We start from the raw sequence: 19,793 nt of genomic DNA, 5'->3' as shown, positions 1-19,793 counted from the left end.
TGGGAAGAGGGATAGGAAATTCTCTAAGAGGATCTGGAGGTTGAGTGGGTGCAAGTTGATCACACAAATTGGGACATTTTTATCATACCCAAATAAAAGAGAGTTGAGAAGCCAGGGGGCAAAAAAGTACTCAGGACACATAGCATTGTTCCCAGAATGTACTTCTCTGCATGCCTGGCTGCTTACACTACCTGCTGTAACTCGAAAACCAGTTTTATCTGATAGTTGCTGAAACAACCTGCTGCAATCTAAGACTAATTTTACCCACTGCCATTACTCATCAGTCAAAACTTGCCAGCTCCCTAGACCCTTACTGGTGTCAATGAACTTTCTCAGAGAGCAACATGTAATATTTCTCTTTTTTCTTTTAGACACAGGGTCTTGCTCTGTCACCCAGGTTGGAGTGCAGTGGCGCAGTCATGGGGGTGCTCACTGTAGCCGCGGATTCCTGGGCTCACGTGATCCTCCTGCCTTGGCTTCCCAAAGCACTGGGAATGACAGGCATGAGCCACCATGCCCGACCTCATTTCTCTTTTTTATAAAACCTTCACTTTCTCTCTGTTCTTTGGACATACCGAAGACTACTTAGTCTGCGTGTATGCCCTACATTGCAAGTCTTCCTTTGCCCGAAAACATTCAATTTAGAGATTCATCTCTGCGTTTTAATTTTGACTTTAGTAAGTGCAAGAAGAAAGAGATAAAGACGGCTGCCAGAATCTAGGGAGATGGGAAAGTGGTCAGGAGGTTCCCATCCCATTTAAAATCACAGCCAATCAGCCATCCTTCCTGCAGGGTGCAACTCTATGGTCGTGGCCCCATTTCTCCTTCATGCCTACCACTCAGCTGTTCTCTTGGCTGTGTCGTCACTTCAGACCTACCTTCTCAATCATGCTTCACGCCTCCAAACTAACTCTCTGCCTCTTCCATCCCTCCTACCTCCTTGCATTGTTAAAATTCCTATTCCCTTAAAGTAGAGCTCTTCAATTGCATTACTCTCTAGCATACAATTGGATGTTGGCATGTGGCTCCATTCCCCTAGCTCTCCAGGGGAAATTCTATTACCTTTTTCTTAGGTCCTCTGTATGCCCAAGTGTGACGAGCAACTATTTCACCAATGAGAAAGCTGAGACACAGACAGGAAAGGACTCACTTGTAGCAAGACAGTGAACCAAAATCAGAACCTGGGTCCTTAATTCCCAGCTCAGTGCTTTTCCTCTATGTCACCTAAGGTTAACAGCTTAGTGTTTTACTGTCTGCATCACTGTCACCTTGAACAGGGTTGATCAGGGTGTAATCCGTGGATGGGTGCCAGTCTGCAAACTTTACTATCTTTACTATTCCAGGAGAAGATAAAAACAGAGACTGAGAGTCATTTACGAAGTTTTGTAACAATTTGACTGAGTTAGATGAGGTCTGTTTAATTGAACAAAAGGGGAAGGGGCATATATATGTGTGTGTGTATATATATATAGTGTGTGTGTGTGCGCGCACGCGCGCGTGTGTGTGTGTGATGGAGTCTTGCTCTGTCACCTAGGCTGGAGCACAAGTGCAGTGGCATGATCCAAGGTTTATATTTTGTCTGTCTTTACACAATTTTGTTTTTCTAGGAATACATTTTGTCATATTTTTAAAAGTAGCAATTAAAACATATTGGAGGCATGACTCACTCTCTTGAGTATGCCTGCACTCCCCTTTCTTGAGTGTGTTTTTCACACACACACACACAAAATTGGAAATTCTTTTAAAAAGGAAAACCAAACTGTTACTTTACTACAGGTATTTTGAGAAGTACCTCCCTAGAGATTTCAATGCAGATACCTGGGCTCCACCCCAAGCCTTCTGACTCAGAACCTCCACAAAGAGAAATTCCTGAATCAGTTAAAGATGTCTGAAGGTCTGTTTGGTTGACGGGCAATCGGCAATGGTCACCTTCCAACTCATAAGGGAGAGGCTCTGCTGCTCAAAGCCTAGCATTGGCGGCAGCTGCACTGACTGAATACTTCCAGGAGGCAAGCTCTGGTTAAACAAAAGACAGAAGCTGAAACCGCTCCAATGGCATAGGCTGCCCCCAGGGGTGGTGAGCTCCCTAAAATAGGAAGCATCCAAGGGGAGACTAGATGAACCCTGAAACACGATAAATAGAATGGAGCTGAGGCTAGACCTAGAGTGAGGATTCCTGTTCTAGTTTTGCTCCTACTATGTGTGTTCTCTGGGCCTCAGTTTCTCTGGCTGTAAAATTAGATAGGTGGTATGTGTTTGTTGCTGCTGTTAAGTAGCAGCTCTCTTTCCCCCAAGCAAAGGATGGAAACTAATCATATAAAACTGTCTTAATGGAATCAGGGCCGGGTATATAGATAGAGGCCCTGCAGCTTTGTTCTCTCTTACTCCCTTTCCTGCCCTCTTCCTTTTCCATTAACCCCTGGTCAAGGCAACTACTATGGAACTCTAAGGTTCTAAGGACAATGGGGGAAAAAGAAAATTGTATTAGATAATCCATACCCTCCCAGCTATGATTTTAAGGTTATGATTAGTTAGCAATATCTCTCAAAGACCAAAACAGACGTATTCTTTGACCCACATGTGGTAATGGATCCTAGAGATATACTCCCAAATGTGGGTAAAAGCATTGTTTGCCCTATCCAGGGGTCTTAGCTAGACTGCTTTAAAAAGTCTGGAGATGATGTGACGTCTCTTATTAGGAGAGTAGTTGTACAGTGGATACCACATGTTTCCAGAGTGAGATTGCTATGCCTGTGCTGATAAGGAAAGATGACAAAATATTCAGTTAAGTAAAAAGAGCAAGGCACAAAATAGAATCATAACTTTAGTGCAGAGTGGTGGTGGTAGAATATGTGTACTTCTCCGTGAATATCTGGATATACATAAACGTTCCTGCCAAGAGAGTTTGCTAACAGCAGCTGCTTCACAGAGGCTGACCAGGAGGAAAGGGGCATTTGATTTCTTATGGAGTGAACTTTTCACTGTGCTCATGTATTACTTTTTCAACATACAAACAAATTTTCTTTTTTTATATTTTTTACTCTGCTTTATTTTATTTATTACTTTTTTTGAGACAAGATCCCATTCTGTCACCCAGGCTGCAGGGCAGTGGCACAATCTTGGCTCACTGGAGCCTCAGTTTCCCAGGCTTAAGCAATCCTCCTATCTCAGCCTCCTAAGTAGCTGGTAATACAGGCACACGTCACCATGCCTGGCTACTCTTTTTTTTTAGTTAGAGACAAGGTCTCACTTTGTTGTCTAGGCTGGTCTTGAACTCCTGGCCTTAAGTGATCCTTCTGCCTCAGCCTCCCAAAGTTCTGGGATTATAGGCATGAACCACTGCACCTGGCAAAACAAACTTTCTTAAAAATATTTTTAGGCCGGGCGCGGTGGCTCAAGCCTGTAATCCCAGCACTTTGGGAGGCCGTGGCGGGTGGATCACGAGGTCAGGAGATCGAGACCATCCTGGCTAACACGATGAAACCCCGTCTCTACTAAAAAATACAAAAAACTAGCCAGGTGAGGTGGCAGGTGCCTGTAGTCACAGCTACTCGCGAGGCTGAGGCAGGAGAATGGCGTAAACCCAGGAGGTGGAGCTTTCAGTGATCTGAGATCCAGCCATTGCGCTCCAGCCTGGGCGAAAGAGTGAGACTCCGTCTAAAAAAAAAAAAAAAAAAATTTTAAATAGTCAAGTTGTACCTTATAAGCAGTTCTAGAAAGCAAAGGTGGCTGCATTATATCCTAGGAGATAAGTTTCTGCCTGGGAGGGGGAGAAGGCAGAGTTCCAGGACCTTATTGACATCTTTGTCTTGCCCTAGGGCCACCTGTCCTTGGGCCTGTGCTGCCCACTGTACTCCCAGCAGGCTCAGGGCTTCCTGGGCCTGGCTGCTGTCCTACCCAGGGTTTCCCACGAGAGTCTTTAGAAAGGTTAGAAATGGACATTTTTAGGCCAGGCACAGTGGCTCATGCCGGTAATCCCAGAACTTTGGGAGGCAGAGGCGGGCAGATCACTTGAGGTCAGGAGTCTGAGACCAGCCTGGCCAACATGGTGAAACCTCATCTCTGCTAAAAATACAAAAATTAGCCAGGCACGATGGTGGGGCGCCTGTAATCCCAGCTACTTGGGAATCTGAGGCAGGAGAGTTGCTTGAGCCCAGGAGGCGGAGGTTGCAGTGAGCTGAGATCATGCCACTGCATTGCAGCCTGGGCAACAGAGTGAGAGTCCATCTCAAAAAAAGAAATGGACATTTTTTTGGAATCCCACAGGAGAATCAATTTTCTTTCCCAAAAGTAACAAAAAGATCAGTGTACTTTGGGTAACTAGGCTTTTTCCACACACTGTAGCTCAGTCAAAGTCTTTAAAGCCATATTCATGTACAAATTCACCAGCCTCTGGAAAGTCAAAACTGAGCCATCAAAAGTACCTTTGTTTCCTTCTACCTGAGCAGCTGACACAAGGGGCTTTGAAAGAGCCACAAATACCCATGGAAATATACCACTTTTTAAAAGACTGCTATTTTTTTTTTTCCATGAAGTCTATTTAGCCTGTATAACTTTTAAATACTTAAAACATACACACACTATTTTATTTTTAAAAGGAGATGAAGCAAGATGTAGCTGACATTGTGAGGTTTTTGACCTAAGATTTGGGAGCATTAATTGGTTGGAATTCAGACAAAAGCTGTATTTCCAAGTGAATGTGGCAGATGAAGTGTGAGAGGGATGTTAGAAGTCACAGGGAATGTTAAAGGGCCTAATTTAGGCCGGGTGCGGTGGCTCATGCTTGTAATCCCAGCACTTTGGGAGCCCAAGACAGGAGGATCACTTGAGGCCAGGAGTTCAAGACCAGCCTGGGCAATAGAGCAAGACCTCATCTCTATAAAAATAAAAATAAAAACAAAATAAAATGCTGCAATTGGATGAGACTAGAGATCAGAATGCCTAGAGAGGTCTGATTTTAAAAAAAAATGAAATCAGGGCACAGATGTACATAAAAGACAGTGGTGGGGGCCGGGCGCGGTGGCTCACACCTGTAATCTCAGCACTTTGGGAGGACGAGGTAGGTGATCACTTGAGGTCAGGAGTTCGAGACCAACCTGGCCAATGGGCAAAACCCCGTCTCTACTAAAGCTACAAAAATTAGCAAGGTATGGTGACAGGTGCCTGTAATCCCAGCTACTCGGGAGGCTGAGGCAGGAGAATCACTTGAACTGGGAGGCAGAGGTTGCAGTGAGCCAAGATCATGCCATTGCACTCCAGCCTGGGTGACAAGAGCAAAACTCTGTCTCAAAAAGAGAGAGTGGTGGGGACTGTGGCAAACTAGAAAGCTCAGGCCACATCCCAAGGAGGTAGCTGCTACTAGCCCCAATCAAATTTGCCCTGCTGGATTGTGGGTCCAGTTTTGATTAATCATCCACGTTTTCAAAAGAAACTGAGAATTCAGATATTTATGGGAAAGACTTTGATTTTTAAGGGTTAGCCGCCAATTTCCCAGCACTTTGGGAAGCCAAAAAAGGAGGATCACTTGAGCACTAGGAGATCAAGACCAGACTAGGCCACATACCAAGACCCTATCTGAGAGAAAAAGAGAGAGAGAGAGAAAGAGAGAGAGACAGAGAGAGAGAGAGGAAGGAAGGAAGGAAGGAAGGAAGGAAGGAAGGAAGGAAGGAAGGAAGGAAAAAAGAAAGAAAATAGAAAAAAAATGTAAAAACCTATGTAGCCAAGCAAGTATATCTATCAGCTGGATTTGGCTTTCTGGCTACCAATTCGTACGTTATAGACTAGAAATGAGGGTTTTCTAAGCTCATATTGTCTATAACTCTAAATTCCTGCAAGGTGAAGCCTTGAGTAGGTTGCTTGACCTTTCTGGGTTTCTTTCCACAGCCATGGAATGAGTATGTTGGTCCCTGCTTGGTCTACCCCACAAGGTTACTGTGAAACTCCAATAAGATATTAAACACTTTGCTTCTTGTTAGTATAGTGCTTAGAAAGAAAGAAAGAAAAAGGAAGGAAGGAAGGAAGGAAGGAGGAAGGAATGAAGGAAAGGAAGGAAGAAAGGAAGGAAGGCAGGCAGGCCACTTTGCACATGTTAGGGATGTTAGGGCATGACAATTAGGAGGAGTTATTGCTGTTTTTTACTTTTTTTTCTCTCTGTTGTTTTATTTTACTTTTAGCACCTGTCTGCTATTGAACATGAGGGATTATTCTAACTTCAAGGGAGACAACCCAACACAAAGACAAATACCTATATGCTAAAAAAAATTCTTCAACAGGGTTTACTGTGCCTTGCATTGGAAATATATTAAACATTAGATCATACTGAAAAGGCCAGAGAGAACGTACTCTTCCATCCGGAGTCCTGGGACCAGAGTAAGGTGGAACTTCACCCATCAGAACCGGCCACACATCAAAAAATTCCTAGGAATGAAAAAAACAATAATTACATGTTTTGAAAAGAGATCAAGGAAAGGAGATTAAGAAGTCCCACCTATATGAGTCAGCTAACACTGAAATTTAGAAAGTAAGAAGAACTCAGTGAAACCTAAACTTGGAAAGGCAGTAAGACTCACTACAGTTGGAAAATAGTCACATTTGCCCTTCAAAATATTGATGAACTGGGCCTGCCTAGTCATTAGTCAAATACATGGGAGCTGAACTGGGGCACCGTTAGTGTTATTGGACATGAGAGGGAAAGTAGGGTCTTTATGGCTAAGAAATTTACCTTAAGATCATGCTAATATGTGCTGAAAGGTTTAGCTAAAACAATGTCCCAAGCAGTATCATTTATAGTGGTAAAAAATTAGAGACCATCTAAGTGCCCAACAAGATAAGATTTATTAAATCAATTATGGTACATCTATTAACAATGATGTTACAGATGTGTGTGTACTGATTGAAAAGATGATACATTGATGATGATACACTGATGAGTGAAAAACGTGAGAGGCCAAAAAGAATATATCATGTGACCCTAATGTTCAGTTACATATAGAAAATGTTGTGAATACATTTACAACAAATTATTGTTATTATTATTTTTATTATTATTATTTTGGAGACAGGATCTCACTCTGTTGCCCAGGCTGGAGTGCAGTGGCTCCATCTCAGCTCACTGCAACCTCCACCTCCCAGGTTCAAGCGATTCTCCTGGCTCAGCCTCCCAAGTAGCTGGGATTACAGGTATGTGCCACCACATCTGGCTAATTTTTGTATTTTTAGTAGAGGTGGGGTTTCACCATGTTGGCCAGGATGGTCTCGAACTCCAGACCTCAGGTGATCTGCCTGCCTCAGCCTCCCAAAGTGCTGGGATTACAGCCATCAGCCACCATGCCTGGCCCACAACAAAGTATTAACAAGTGATTTTTTTCTGAGTGATTGGAGTCAGACTATAATTTATTTAGAAATTTTTCATAATAAACTTTATTGCTTTTGTAATCAGGAAAAAATAATTTTTCACAAATAATAAAGAAAAAAATGATGCCAAATATGGACAATAGACCTATATCTGGGATCCAATAAGAAAGGCTGACACCTGTAAGATAAGAGGCTGCTAAAGCAAAATACACAGGTGCCTTGGCCTGAGGCTATCTCTGTTTTTCCAGTTTCTCTGTAATAATTTGAGTTCCTACAAAACAACCTGCAACCTCAGTAGACAAACAAACCAAAACCCAACTTAGGAGTATATTATTGTAACAAATGGTGGGGTTTCAACCAATCACAGGCAGCCCAAATGATCAGACCATGCCTAAAACAGGCAAATGCCCTATTGTAACTAATCATGTTATTTCGATACTTTGCTTCCATGTTCAGCTATAAAAGCTCACTGGTCATGCCGTGCAGCAGAGCTCTTTGAACCTCTTCTGGTTTTGAGGGTTGCCCAATTCATGAGTTGTTCTTTGCTCAAATAAACTCTGTTGAATTTTTTTGTCTAAAAGTGTCCAAGGCCAGGCACAGTGGCTCACACCTATAATCCTAGCACTTTGCGAGGCCGAGGCGGGTGGATCACTTGAGCCCAGGAGTTTGACACCAGCCTGAGCAACACGGCAAAACCCTGTCTCTACCAAAAATACAAAAATTAGCCGGGCGTGGTGGTGTGTGCCTGTAATCACAGCTTCTCAGGAGGCTGAGGCAGGAGAATCACTTAAACCCGGGACGGGGAGGTTGCAGTGAGCTGAGATTGCGCCACTGCACTCCAGACTGAATGACAGAGTGAGACCCTGTCTCAAATAAATACATTACATAACGTAACGTAACGTAACGTAACGTAACGTAACGTAACGTAACATAACATAACATAAATAAAAGTGGCCAAGACACAGGCAGAAGGAAGAGGAAAATGAGCCAGAAAAGGAGCTACACGGTCATGCAGCCTCATGAGAGGCCAACTGAGAACCACACAGGCTCTTCCCCACTACTTCCTCATGGCTTCCTTTGCACATAGAGCAACAAAGCTTGTGCGGGGTCAAGTCTGGGCCTGACAGAGGAGCTTCTATCCTCCAGTGCCTTTTCTGTTCATTCATCTGTTACTATCCAGGGATAAACCTTGATCTGTTAGCACTGGGTTACTGTGGGTAGGATGCCAAGTCCTCCTCGTTTCTCTCATTTGAACATGTTAATTGCCATGGTTTGTTTATTCTAATATCATCCAGAGAAGCGGAAGGGAAGCCACATGAAATGCAGAGGCCATGTTTTTGTCCTTCTCCCCAGTTGAGCTCTTTTTCTAGACTACCAACAACAGGAAGAAATTTAATTCTAGGTGAAAATTTAGAAAACAACTTTAATTCTAGGCAAAAATATAACCAGGCCCTACCTGAGCCCCACAACCTGCTGACCGCTAGTTATACACAGGTGAATAAGGCACAGTTTGTATCCTGGAAGAACTGATTGTCTCATGAAGAAGATAATGAATAGTGAGGTAAATGAGGCAAGAACCAAAACAGTGCTGGAAGGAGAGGATAAATGCTAGAGGAGCCCAGAAGAAGAATAAATATATTGGCCTGACACCTCATGTGGGCCAAACACTGAGTGGATCCAAGGAGAAGATTGTCCCAAGGAGAAGTTGTCAAACAAGGGGTTATACGGCAAGCTGGATGTATCTATGACTTCTCCCTTCTTCCTTCCATCCCTTCCTCCCTCTGCACTTTCTTCCTTTCTTTCTTAACAGGTTAATTGATATATAGTTCCTACATCATCTGATAATTTGTCCATTTAAAGTGCACAAATCAACAGCTTTAATGACTTTTTTCATAATGCCAATAGCTCAAGTAAAATCTTAACTACCTGAGGGGCAGGTTCTTAGAGTGTAGGCGGCCTAGGTCACTTATTTTTATTTTTATTCATTCTTGCTATCATCATCTCACACTTTTTCTTTTCTTTTCCTTTTTCTTTTATTTTTTTGGAGACAGGGTCTTGTTCTGTCCTGTCACCCAAGCTGGAGGGCAGTGGTGCAAGTCTGGTTCACTGTAGCCTCAACCTTCTGGACTCAAGCAATCCTCCTTCCTCAGCCTCCCAAGTAGCTACAACTACAGGCATGTGCCACTAGATCCAGCTAATTTTTGAAATTTTTTGTAGAGACAGGGTCTCACTACGTTGCCCAGGCTGCTCTTGAATGCCTGGGCTCAATCAATCCTCCTGACTCAGGCTTTCAAAGTGTGAGGAGTACAGGTGTGAAGCACTGTGCCCAGCCTCATAGGCCACTTCTAATTACAAAATCGTTTAATATTTTGAGGATGACGCAGTTCGATACTCTCTTTTTTTTGTTTTGTTTTGAGATGAGATCTCACTATGTTGCCAGGCTGGTCTCGAACTCTTAGGCTTAAACAATCTTCCTGCCTCAGACTCCCAAATAGCTGGGACTACAGGTATGTATCACCTCCCCCAGCTCAGAGTATTTTTGCTTAAAAGTAATTTTCCCGTTTGAGAGGCAGGCAGTTTAAAATAAACAGAGAACAGATCACTATAGCACACAGTAGCCTGAGCCTGAGACCAAATCCTGTGGCAAACTGTGAATGGTAACTTCAAAATGGAGTCTTTTGAATTCAATTACAGAAAAATCGTTTTTAAAAACATTTTTAAAATCTTGCTTTTTTTCTGTTTTTTATTTTTTAGGCTAGTCAAGTGAAGCAGTGGGAGTGGAGAAGGAACAAAGAAATCTGTAACTGGTCGTGATTAATTAGGTGCAAACACCACTCAGACCAGCCAGAAATTATTTTAATCAAAAAGTAATCATTCATTTGTATGAATCCATTCATTTGCCACTTCCTGAAGGAGAAACAAAGGGCATGTTGTTGGGCTTAGCAATATTTGGCAAGATATTTATGAATCAAAGGTATGCCAAAATCAGATGAGGCTGGCCATGGTGGCTTATGCCTATAGTCCCAACATTTTGGGAGGCCAAGGTGGGAGGATGGCTTGAGCCCAGGAGTTTGAGACCAGCCTAGGCAACATAGTGAGACCCTGTCTCTAGAATTTTTTTTTTTTAATCAGATAAATGGTTTCACTAGAATCAGAGGTTCCCTAAAACCAATATATGGCCCAACAGTACAGAATCACTTAAGGAGCTACAGGCTGGGTTTGGTGGCTCACACCTGTAATCCCAGCACTTCGGGAGGCCAAGGCCAGTGAAATACCTGAGGTCAGGAGCTCAAGACCAGCCTGGCCAACATGGTGAAACCCTGTCTCTAGCAAAAGTACAAATATTAGCTGGGCGTGGTGGCACGTGCCTGTAGTCCCAGCTACTTGGGAGGCTGAGGCAGGATAATGGCTTGAACCCAGGAGGCAGAGGTTGCAGTGAGCCGAGATTGCGCCACTACACTCCAGCATGGGTGACAGAGCAAGACTGCATTTCAAAAAAAAAAAAAGATCAAGAAGCAAACAAACAAACAAAACCCCAGAAAAGTAGGACCCATGTATATGAACATCTGGTATCTGATGATGCGACTTATCAAAATGATGGTACTTTAAAATAGTATACTTCCTCGGCCGGGCACAGTGGCTCACACCTGTAATCCCAGCGCTTTGGGAGGCCAAGATGAGTGGATCCCTTGAGGTCAGGAGTTCAAGACCAGCCTGTCCAACAAGGTGATATCCTGTGTCTACTAAAAAATACAAAAATTAGTCAGGCATGGTGGCACGTGCCTATAATCCCAGCTACTTGGGAGGCTGAGGTAGGAGAATCACTTGAACCTGGGAGGCAGAAGTTGCAGTGAGCCGAGATCTTGCCATTGCACTCCAGCCTTGGTGACAGAGCAAGATTCTGTGTTTTGTTTTTTGTTTTTTTCTTAAAGTATATATTTTCTCATTCCTTTTTTTTTTTTTTTTTTTTAAAAAAATAGATGGGATCTCACCCTGTCACCCAGCAGGCTGGAGTGCAATGGTATGATCATGGCTCGTTGCAGCCTTGAACTCCTGGGCTCAAGCCATCCTCCCACTTCTGCCTCCTGAGTAGCTGGGACAGGCGCATGCCCCTGCACCCGGCCTCTCCCTGTTCTTAAGAGCTTGTTTGAGTGTTCTAGCAGAAGAGCATGGCTACTCATATACTCTTACCCAAGAATAACTCTCCTCTGTCGGGGAAGGTCACCGTCTTTGACTGAGTTCAAAGACAGGGGCACGCATAGAGCAGTGAGAAAGGAAAGGGACACCCACCTAGCCAGCCAGATCAATCAAATCAACGCTGGCAATCAGTGGTGTCACCGATGTCACAGCCGGATCTCCCTCACATCCCACACTACTCTTTAAGTGGAAAAATACAACGAAAAACACAAAAGTTACCCCATCTCACACTGTACACATATCTAACTTAAAAATCAATGAAAGATTAAACTATATTAAAACTATAAAAATACTAAGAGATAATAGAGGAGATTATTTCAGATTATCTTTAATGTTGGGGATAGGAAAGTCTTTCCTAAATAAAACTCAAAACTCAGAAGCTATAAAGAGAAAATTTAAATTTTCTGTCTGATGAAAGATGTTATAAGCAAAGTTAAAATATAATTCACAGACAGGGAAAAACGTTTGCAGGATATGTGACAGATACATAATCCCCATCATATATAAAGCACTCCTACAAATTAATAAGAAATAGATTATTCAAATTTTTTTTTTTTTGAGATGGAGTTTCGCTCTAGTTGCCCAGGCTGGAATGCAATGGTGCAATCTCGGCTCACCACAGACTCTGCCTCCCGGGTTCAAGCGATTCTCCTGCCTTAGTCTCCTGAGTAGCTGGGATTACAAGCATGTACCACCACACCCAGCTAATTTTGTATTTTTAGCAGAGACGGGGTTTCTCCATGTCGATCAGGCTGGTTTTGAACTCCCGACCTCAGATGATCCACCTGGTTACAAGAGCAAAACTCCGTCTCCAAAAAAAAAGACAGAGAGAGTGAGAGAGAGAGAGAGAGAGAAAGCACCGAGTGGGAGACTACAGCCATGCGTCACTTATGATGGGGATATGCTCCGGGAAATGTGTGTGTCGTTGGGCAATTTTGTCATTGTGTGAACATCGTAGAGTGCACTTGCATTACCCCAGATGGTATAGCCTACTACACACCTAAACATAGCTAAACATAAAAGATACAGCAAAAATAAGCTATAAAAGTTTAAAAATCATACACCTATACAGGGCACTTAGCATGAATGGAACCTGCGGGACTGGAAGTTGCTCTGGGTGAGTCAGTGAGTGAGTGGTGAGTGAATATGAAGGCCTAGGACGTTACTGTGCGCTACTATAGACTTTATAAACACTGTACACTTAGGCTACACTAAATGTGTTTTTACAATTTCTTTCTTCAATAGTAAATTAAGCTTAGCTTACTGTAATTTTTAATTAAGTAATTATTTTAGAGATAAGATCTTGCTCATCATAGCTCACTGCAGATTCGGACTCCAGGCCTCAAGCGATTCTTCTACCTCAGCCTCTTGAGTAGCTGGGATTGCAGGTATGAGCCACCAAGCCTGGCTTGTAACTTTTTTACTTTATAAATGTTTAAATTTTTCTTTACAAAATTTTTTATTTTTAAAAACTTTTTTGACTCTTTTGTAATAACACTTAGCTTAATACACAAACACATCATACAGCTGTGCAAAAATATTTTCTTTTTAAAAAAATTATCTCAAATTCTGTTACTCTTTTTTCTTTTTTCATGTCTTTGGTGCTTGAATCAGAACAAAAATATTTGCTTTATATCTTTATTCTACAAGCTTTTTTTCTCTTAAATTTTTTTTTCTTTTACTTTCTAAACTTTTTTGTTAAAAACTAAGACACAAACACACACATTAGCCTAGGCCTACACAGGGTTGGGATTATCAATATCATCATCTTCCACCTCCACACTTTGTCCCCCTGGAAGGTTTTCAGGGGCAAAAACAAGTATAGAGCTCTTATCTCCTGTGATAACAATGCTTTCTTCCGGAATATCTCCTGAAGGACCTGCCTGAGGCTGTTTTACAGTTAACTTTTTTCTTTTTTAATAAGTCGGAGTCAACTCTAAAATAATGGGAAAAAAGGTGTAGTATAGTAAATATGTAATCCAGTAACATAGTTTTCTATTATCAAGCATTATGTACTACAACTTATAATTGTGTGTGCTATATATATGTGTGTGTGTGTGTGTGATGAAGTCTCACTCTGTCACCCAAACTGGTGTGCAGTGGCACGATCTTGGCTCACTGCAACCTCCACCTCCCAGGTTCAGGCAATTCTCCTGCCTCAGCCTCCTGAGTAGCTGGGATTACAGGCACCTGCCATCACACCCAGCTAATTTTTGTATTTTTAGTAGAGGCAGGGATTACCCCATGTTGGTCAGGCTGGTCTCGAACTCCTGACCTCGTGATCCTCCCACCTCAGCCTCCCAAAGTGCTGGGTTTACAGGTGTGAGCCACCACGCCCGGCCTGTATGTGCTATGCTTTTATGCAACTGGCAGTGCGGTAGGTTTTTCTTATACCAGCATCACCAAAAATGTGAAGAATGCATTGCACTATCACTAGACGATAGGAATTTTTCAACTCCATTATAATTCTATGGACCATGGTATATGCCATCATCGATCAAAATGTCGTTATGTGGTGCGTGACTGTATTTGCAATGCGTGTATTTGAAAGTGGACTTGTGCTCAGAATTTGCAAAGAACTACAGATCAGTGAGATAAAAAAGACAACGTGATTTTTTTAAATGGGGGAAAACCTTGAACTGTCACGTCACAAAATAATACATCCAAATAGCCAATAAACGTATTTTAAAATATTCATCCAGTCATTAGGGGAATTCATGTTGATAACAAAAGAGATAAAGCCACATGCTCACCAGAATGGCTAAAGTTACTAAGAATAACAATAGCAAGTATTGATGAAGAAACCCTTGATACATTGCTGGTGAGGGTATAAAATGGTACAATCATATCATTTTGAAAATCAGATCGGCAATATCTACTAAAGCTAATACTCTGAAATTCTACTCCTCGGTAAATACTTAACAGAAAGGGCACAACTGTGTACTAGTAATGTACTAGAAGTTTCATAACAACAATATTCGTAATAGACCAGATCTGAAAACTCAAATGTCCACCAACAGTGGAAATGAATAAATACACTGTGGATTATACAGATAATGAAAATTCCACAGGAATAAAAATGAATGAACTCATGCTAAATGAAGCAATAAGGATGAATCAAAAGAAGCCAAACACAAAGGCATGTGTATTGTAGGATTCCATGTATATGAACCTCAAAAAGGCGAAACCAATATGGTATGAAAGGTCAGATGGTGGTAATCTTTCAGGAGGAGGCTGTGGGAGGTACTGAAGAAGGTATGAAGGAGGCTGCTGAGGTGCTGTTTGTCGTGTTTGGTTCCTTCATTTTGGTGGTGGTTTCATGGGAACATTCACTCATTGAACTGTTATATCAGCAGTTATAATTAATGTTCCTTTTCTGTGTCTATGTTATCCTTCTTTTTTTATTTTTATTTTATTTTTTGTAGAGACAGGTCTCACTATGTTGCCCAAGCTGGACTCGAACTCCTGGCCTCAAGCCATCCTCCCACCTCAACCTCCTAAAGTCCTGGGATTACAGGTGTGAGCCACTGTGCCAGGCCTATGTTTCAATATAAAGGCTTATTAAAAAGAATTCATATGTGCTGACATAGAAAGATGTTTGTAAAACATTAAGTAAAAAAATGGCAGACTATCAGAAAATGTCGTCCAGCAATTTTTTTACTCAGCTCATCAGAAGATTCTGATGAATTGTCAAGTTTGGGAGCCTCTGGACTATATCCAAGATTCTGTGATCCATGTATTCATTCACTCGATCCAATATGTTTGGAGAGTCTGCATTGGCCTGGGCACCTCAGCATGACAAGGCGTACAAAGTGAAACTGACTGAAATCCTTGGGTTTTCAGGATAGGAGATAATAAGCATAGATAACTTGGAAACTCTGTTTCAAGGCAGAAAATGATTAGCCTCATAGGGCAGAAACAAGGAAACAAAGAGGAATAAGGAAGTTGTTTGGGAAAATGTATCTAAAAAACATCTCTGGGAGCTGCATTGAACTCTGCCTCCTTAGCTGCTGTCTCTGCCACAAATCTGGCCCCTGAGCATGTGAGGGACCAGATGTTGGCGTCTGCCTCCACTTAATTGCCTGGGTGAGCTCTGTAATAGATAAATTGCAGCAAAGTTTACACGCAACTTTCAGGACATTTTTTGAGAATCCCTGACGTTGGCAACTTTCTCCTTGACTCTCAACCCGCATAGAAACTTCTTTATCACTGACCTTCATCACCTCATCAGTTTCTTTTCATGTACACTTTTTTTTTCTTTCCAAATGACTAAAGAAAATACAGATTGTTTTCGCTCACCTGTGTCCTAGATTGACTTTTCCGCTTTAAAGGCTGACACTCCTCTCCTCAGTAGAGACCTATGTAAAACTTTCTACAACCATCCCAATTCACCCAGCCTCTTCCCTGTGCAATTGAATGTGTGCCAAGACTCTAGCCGTCAGTCAGTGCCTGTTTAATCTTTTCTTGGAAATGTCTGTTGCTGCAGTTTTCTCACCTTCTGCTTGGTCATGTCTAAGAGACCCACAGAGTATCTGTCACAGTTGAGGAAAGCACGGACTGTGTACAGGGCTTTGTGGAACTGTCGTTCGATGTCTGTAAGTTCTTCAAAGACTTTACTTCCAGACCACAGCAGTATCTGAAAAAATACGGAAATATATTCATAGATTTTGAGGCGCAAAGTAGTAGCTCACTTAGCTGGAGAATAACAAAAATTCTGTGAAGTTCTGTAGAGTTTATTTCACTTAATCTTCACAATAATTTGGAGAAACAGACAGGTTATCCTCCATTTTTACTTTTAGATTTTTTTTTAAGTTTATTTATTTATTTATTTTTTAGGGACAGTCTTACTCTGTCATCCAGGCTGGAGTACAGTAGTACAATCATAGCTCACTGTAACCTCCAACTCTCAGGCTCAGGCAATTCTCCCATCTCAGCCTCCCTAGTAGCTGGGACTACAGGTGCACGCAGATAATCTTTAAATTTTTTGTAGAAATGAGTTTTCACTTCTGGCCTCAAGCAATCCTCCTCCCTCAGCCTCCCAAAGTTCTGGGATTATAGGCATGAGCCACCTTACCCAGTCCATTATCATGCATTTTAAAAAAATTTTTATTTTAAAAATAGAGATGGGGGTCTCACTATGTTGCCCTGGCTGGTCTCGAACTTCTGGGCTCAAGCAATCTTCCTGCCTTGGCCTCCCAAAGTGCTGGAACTACAGGCATGAGCCACCATGCCCAGTTCAATTATCTTCCATTTGTAGATAAAGAAACTGAGGCTCAGAGAGATGAAGTAACTGGCTGCTTTACATTGGGTCCAACTGTTTCCCTTTCATTTATCTCATAGGTTTTTAATAAAAATAATAAGGAACTTCAATTGAGCACTATTGCCCTATATGCATTATCTCATTTACTATTGATGGCAACCTTTGGAGGGTGGCACCATAATCATCCCTATTTTTCAAATGGGGAGACTGAAGCATAGAAAGATTAAGTGACTCGTTTAGGGTCTTAGAGCTAGTCAGTGGTTGAGCAGGGATTCAGATCAAAGCCATCTGACTTGAAGCTTGTGCATATAACCACTCTGGTATACAGCTTTACAGACAGCCACTACCTTGTAACACTCGTGATGCTGACCAGAGATTGTATAATGCTTCCCAGGCACCTTCATTCCCATCTGCCTGCCAGTCCTGACCACATCAATGCTTCAGGGAAGGGACATGTCAAGTCCATTCCTTTGGCCCAAGCCCCTTACCTGGCCACGTCGAGTTTCACAGTTGTGCAGGTAACTCAGGTGGTATACTTTCATGATTAGATTTGCAAAATTGAGGTACTTGAGAAGAATCTAAAAATCAAACAGCACGTGGGCAGGCAGATGAGAAGAAATCCATCCTCTGGCTACTTTTACCATCAGCAAATATCTGAATATTTTCAAAGCTTCATCAGAGACAATTTGGGCAGATGGATCCTAGAATGCAGACTCATAAGATGTTGCACGAGTGTAAAACTCACCGAATGTAGAATGTTGATGTTGATGGGAGTGTATTCATGAAAAATAGCTACTATTTATTGATAAGTTCCCTATGAGGTTGATACTGAAAAATTATCCACATTTTACAAATAAGAAAACCAAAGTTCCAAGAAGTTAAATAACTTGCACAATGCAAACAGCTAGATATTGGCAGAGCCAGAACAAATACCCCTCTATTCCTGACTCCAAAGCCCAATGTATTAACTATTATTTTATCCTGCCTTCCTCAGAGAACATCAGGTGAATTCCCTGTCTTACAGATGGGAAAACTGAGGCCAGGCCAAACAGCAAATTTCAGGGGACTTCATAGGCTAGGAGAATATGCTAGTATGGCTATCCTTAGTCTCTAAAGCATTCTTACCTCTTCATCTCTCTTGGTGAAGTGGGATCCATCCACTTTATTCACAGCCATGATTATGGCCACCACATCCTTCCCATTCATTATAGGGGAAGCCAAGATGTTCTTGGTCTTGTACTCTGTGAGGATGTCCACAAAATCACAGAAATGCTCATCCTAAAGGAAGGCAGAGATAAGCACGGACAGGCAAATGAAGAGCAAGAACAATGGAACAGCCCAAAGACCCTGTTGACAAGCGAATGAAGGTGCTTCCATCTATTCCTCTTCAACAGGGGCAGGGCAATCAGAGATGACATCTGTCATGGAAGCTTCCAAAATCCAGTAGAAGAAGAAAGTCTGAGATGCAATCCACTGAGGACTGTGGAGGAGATGTGTGCAAAGCAGTGTTAGTGCCAGGGACGGGAGTGGGGGACCGACTTTGCCTGGAGAAGGAGGGTTAGAGAAGGCTTTCTTGAGGTGATTACAATTAAGCCCAGAATAAAAACCCAGGGGAGAGCTAAGAGGAAGCTGGGGAAAGACTTCAGGAAGTACAATGACAGTTGCTAGCAGGCAGTGTGCATGGCATTTTACCTGCATCATCTTACTTTTATCTTCACAATAAGCTATGAGATAAGTACCGTTAGTAGCCCATCTTACAGAAGGGGGATCTGTAACTCAAGAAGGTTAATGTCATGTGTGTAGAATGTGTGTGTGTGTGTATGTGTAACTCCAGAACCTGCCCTCAACCCTGCTGCCTCTTAGAGAAGCCTGGATAGGGTTAGAGTTGGGCCCAGGTCATTGAACAAAAGAATTTGTTATTTTCAGCTTTTTAAACAATCCAGTTCTAGCGCCACACAGCCAGTTCAGTGGATATCTCCATTCTACAAGTCTTAGTAGAAGCCCTACTATGTGTCAGGCCTTATGTCAAGCACTGGGGATATGGGTGACTAAGGTTCAGGCCAGCTCACAGAAAAATCAATAATAGTAATATAGGTCACAAGGGATTGGCTTGAAGCTCTGGGTGTATAGAGGAGCACACATCTCCATAACCCTCCCCTAATGCAGCCCAGAGAAGCCAGTATAGGCTGTGGTGGACCATGTGGTCAGGATGAAAAGACAGAGCTTGAATTGTTCTCTTAAATTTACAAGAATCCGCCTTTCTGTTTATTGGTAGCGCTGTGAGGTCTTTGGACTGTCAGCATTGCTTGGGACACAGGCCAGCCCAAACCTGCACAGCTCATGCTGTTCTGAGTGGAAATGTATTTCATAGAGCCAATTCACAGAAGTTCTCTAAAACTAAGTCTGGGCCGGGTGTGGTGGTTTACACCCATAATCTCACACTTTGGAAGGCCAAGGTGGGAGTACTGCTTGAGTTCAGTAGTCCAAGACCAGCCTGGGCAACATAGCAATATCTTGTATCTACTAAAACTCAAAAAAATTAGCCAGATGTGGTGACATGCGCCTGTAGTTCCAGCTACTTAGGAAGCTGAGGCAGGAGGATTGCTTGAGCCCAGGAGTTGGAGGCTGCAGTGAGCTATGATTGTACCATTGCACTTTACCCTGGGTGACAGAGCAAGACCTTGTCTCTAAAAAACGAAGGAAGGAAGGAAGGAAAGAAGGAAGGAAGGAAGGAAAGAAGGAAGGAAGGAAGGAAGGAAGGAAGGAAGGAAGGAAGGAAGGAAGGAAGGAAGGAAGGAAGGAAGGAATTCAGAGCATAATGCTCTGCATCTGTAGATTTCCTGTAGTTGGAATGGGATTAAACAAATAGTCAACAGCATTATTATCAGTGAAGCTGTTTCAAACCAGGTGAAGGGTAAAGGAATTAAGAGAAGCTTATAGTGCTGCACTTGAATTAACATTTGAGGATTAAGCAAAATCTCTA

At 42.3% G+C, this 19,793-nt stretch overlaps 1 protein-coding gene across 2 annotated transcripts in view; it reads right to left on the bottom strand.

Moving 5' to 3' along the window:
- The window catches only part of PDE6A (phosphodiesterase 6A), an 85,977-nt gene that overhangs the window by 58,650 nt on the left and 7,534 nt on the right, over positions 1 to 19,793 (bottom strand). Inside the window, exons 2-5 of one of the 2 annotated variants that reach the window (XM_008014956.3) lie at positions 17,936 to 18,088; positions 17,299 to 17,388; positions 16,046 to 16,186; positions 6,343 to 6,417 (exon numbers count right to left, since the gene is read on the bottom strand). In XM_008014956.3, coding sequence (XP_008013147.2) covers positions 6,343 to 6,417; positions 16,046 to 16,186; positions 17,299 to 17,388; positions 17,936 to 18,088 — 459 coding nt within the window. The remainder of the gene's footprint in view (positions 1 to 6,342; positions 6,418 to 16,045; positions 16,187 to 17,298; positions 17,389 to 17,935; positions 18,089 to 19,793) is intronic. The other variant, XM_073010588.1, reaches the window with a different exon arrangement.

The sequence above is a fragment of the Chlorocebus sabaeus genome, chromosome 23 (genome assembly GCF_047675955.1).
Source record: "Chlorocebus sabaeus isolate Y175 chromosome 23, mChlSab1.0.hap1, whole genome shotgun sequence".
In the NCBI taxonomy this organism is placed as follows: Eukaryota; Metazoa; Chordata; class Mammalia; order Primates; family Cercopithecidae; genus Chlorocebus; species Chlorocebus sabaeus.
This window is presented reverse-complemented; position numbering and strand designations above follow the sequence as displayed.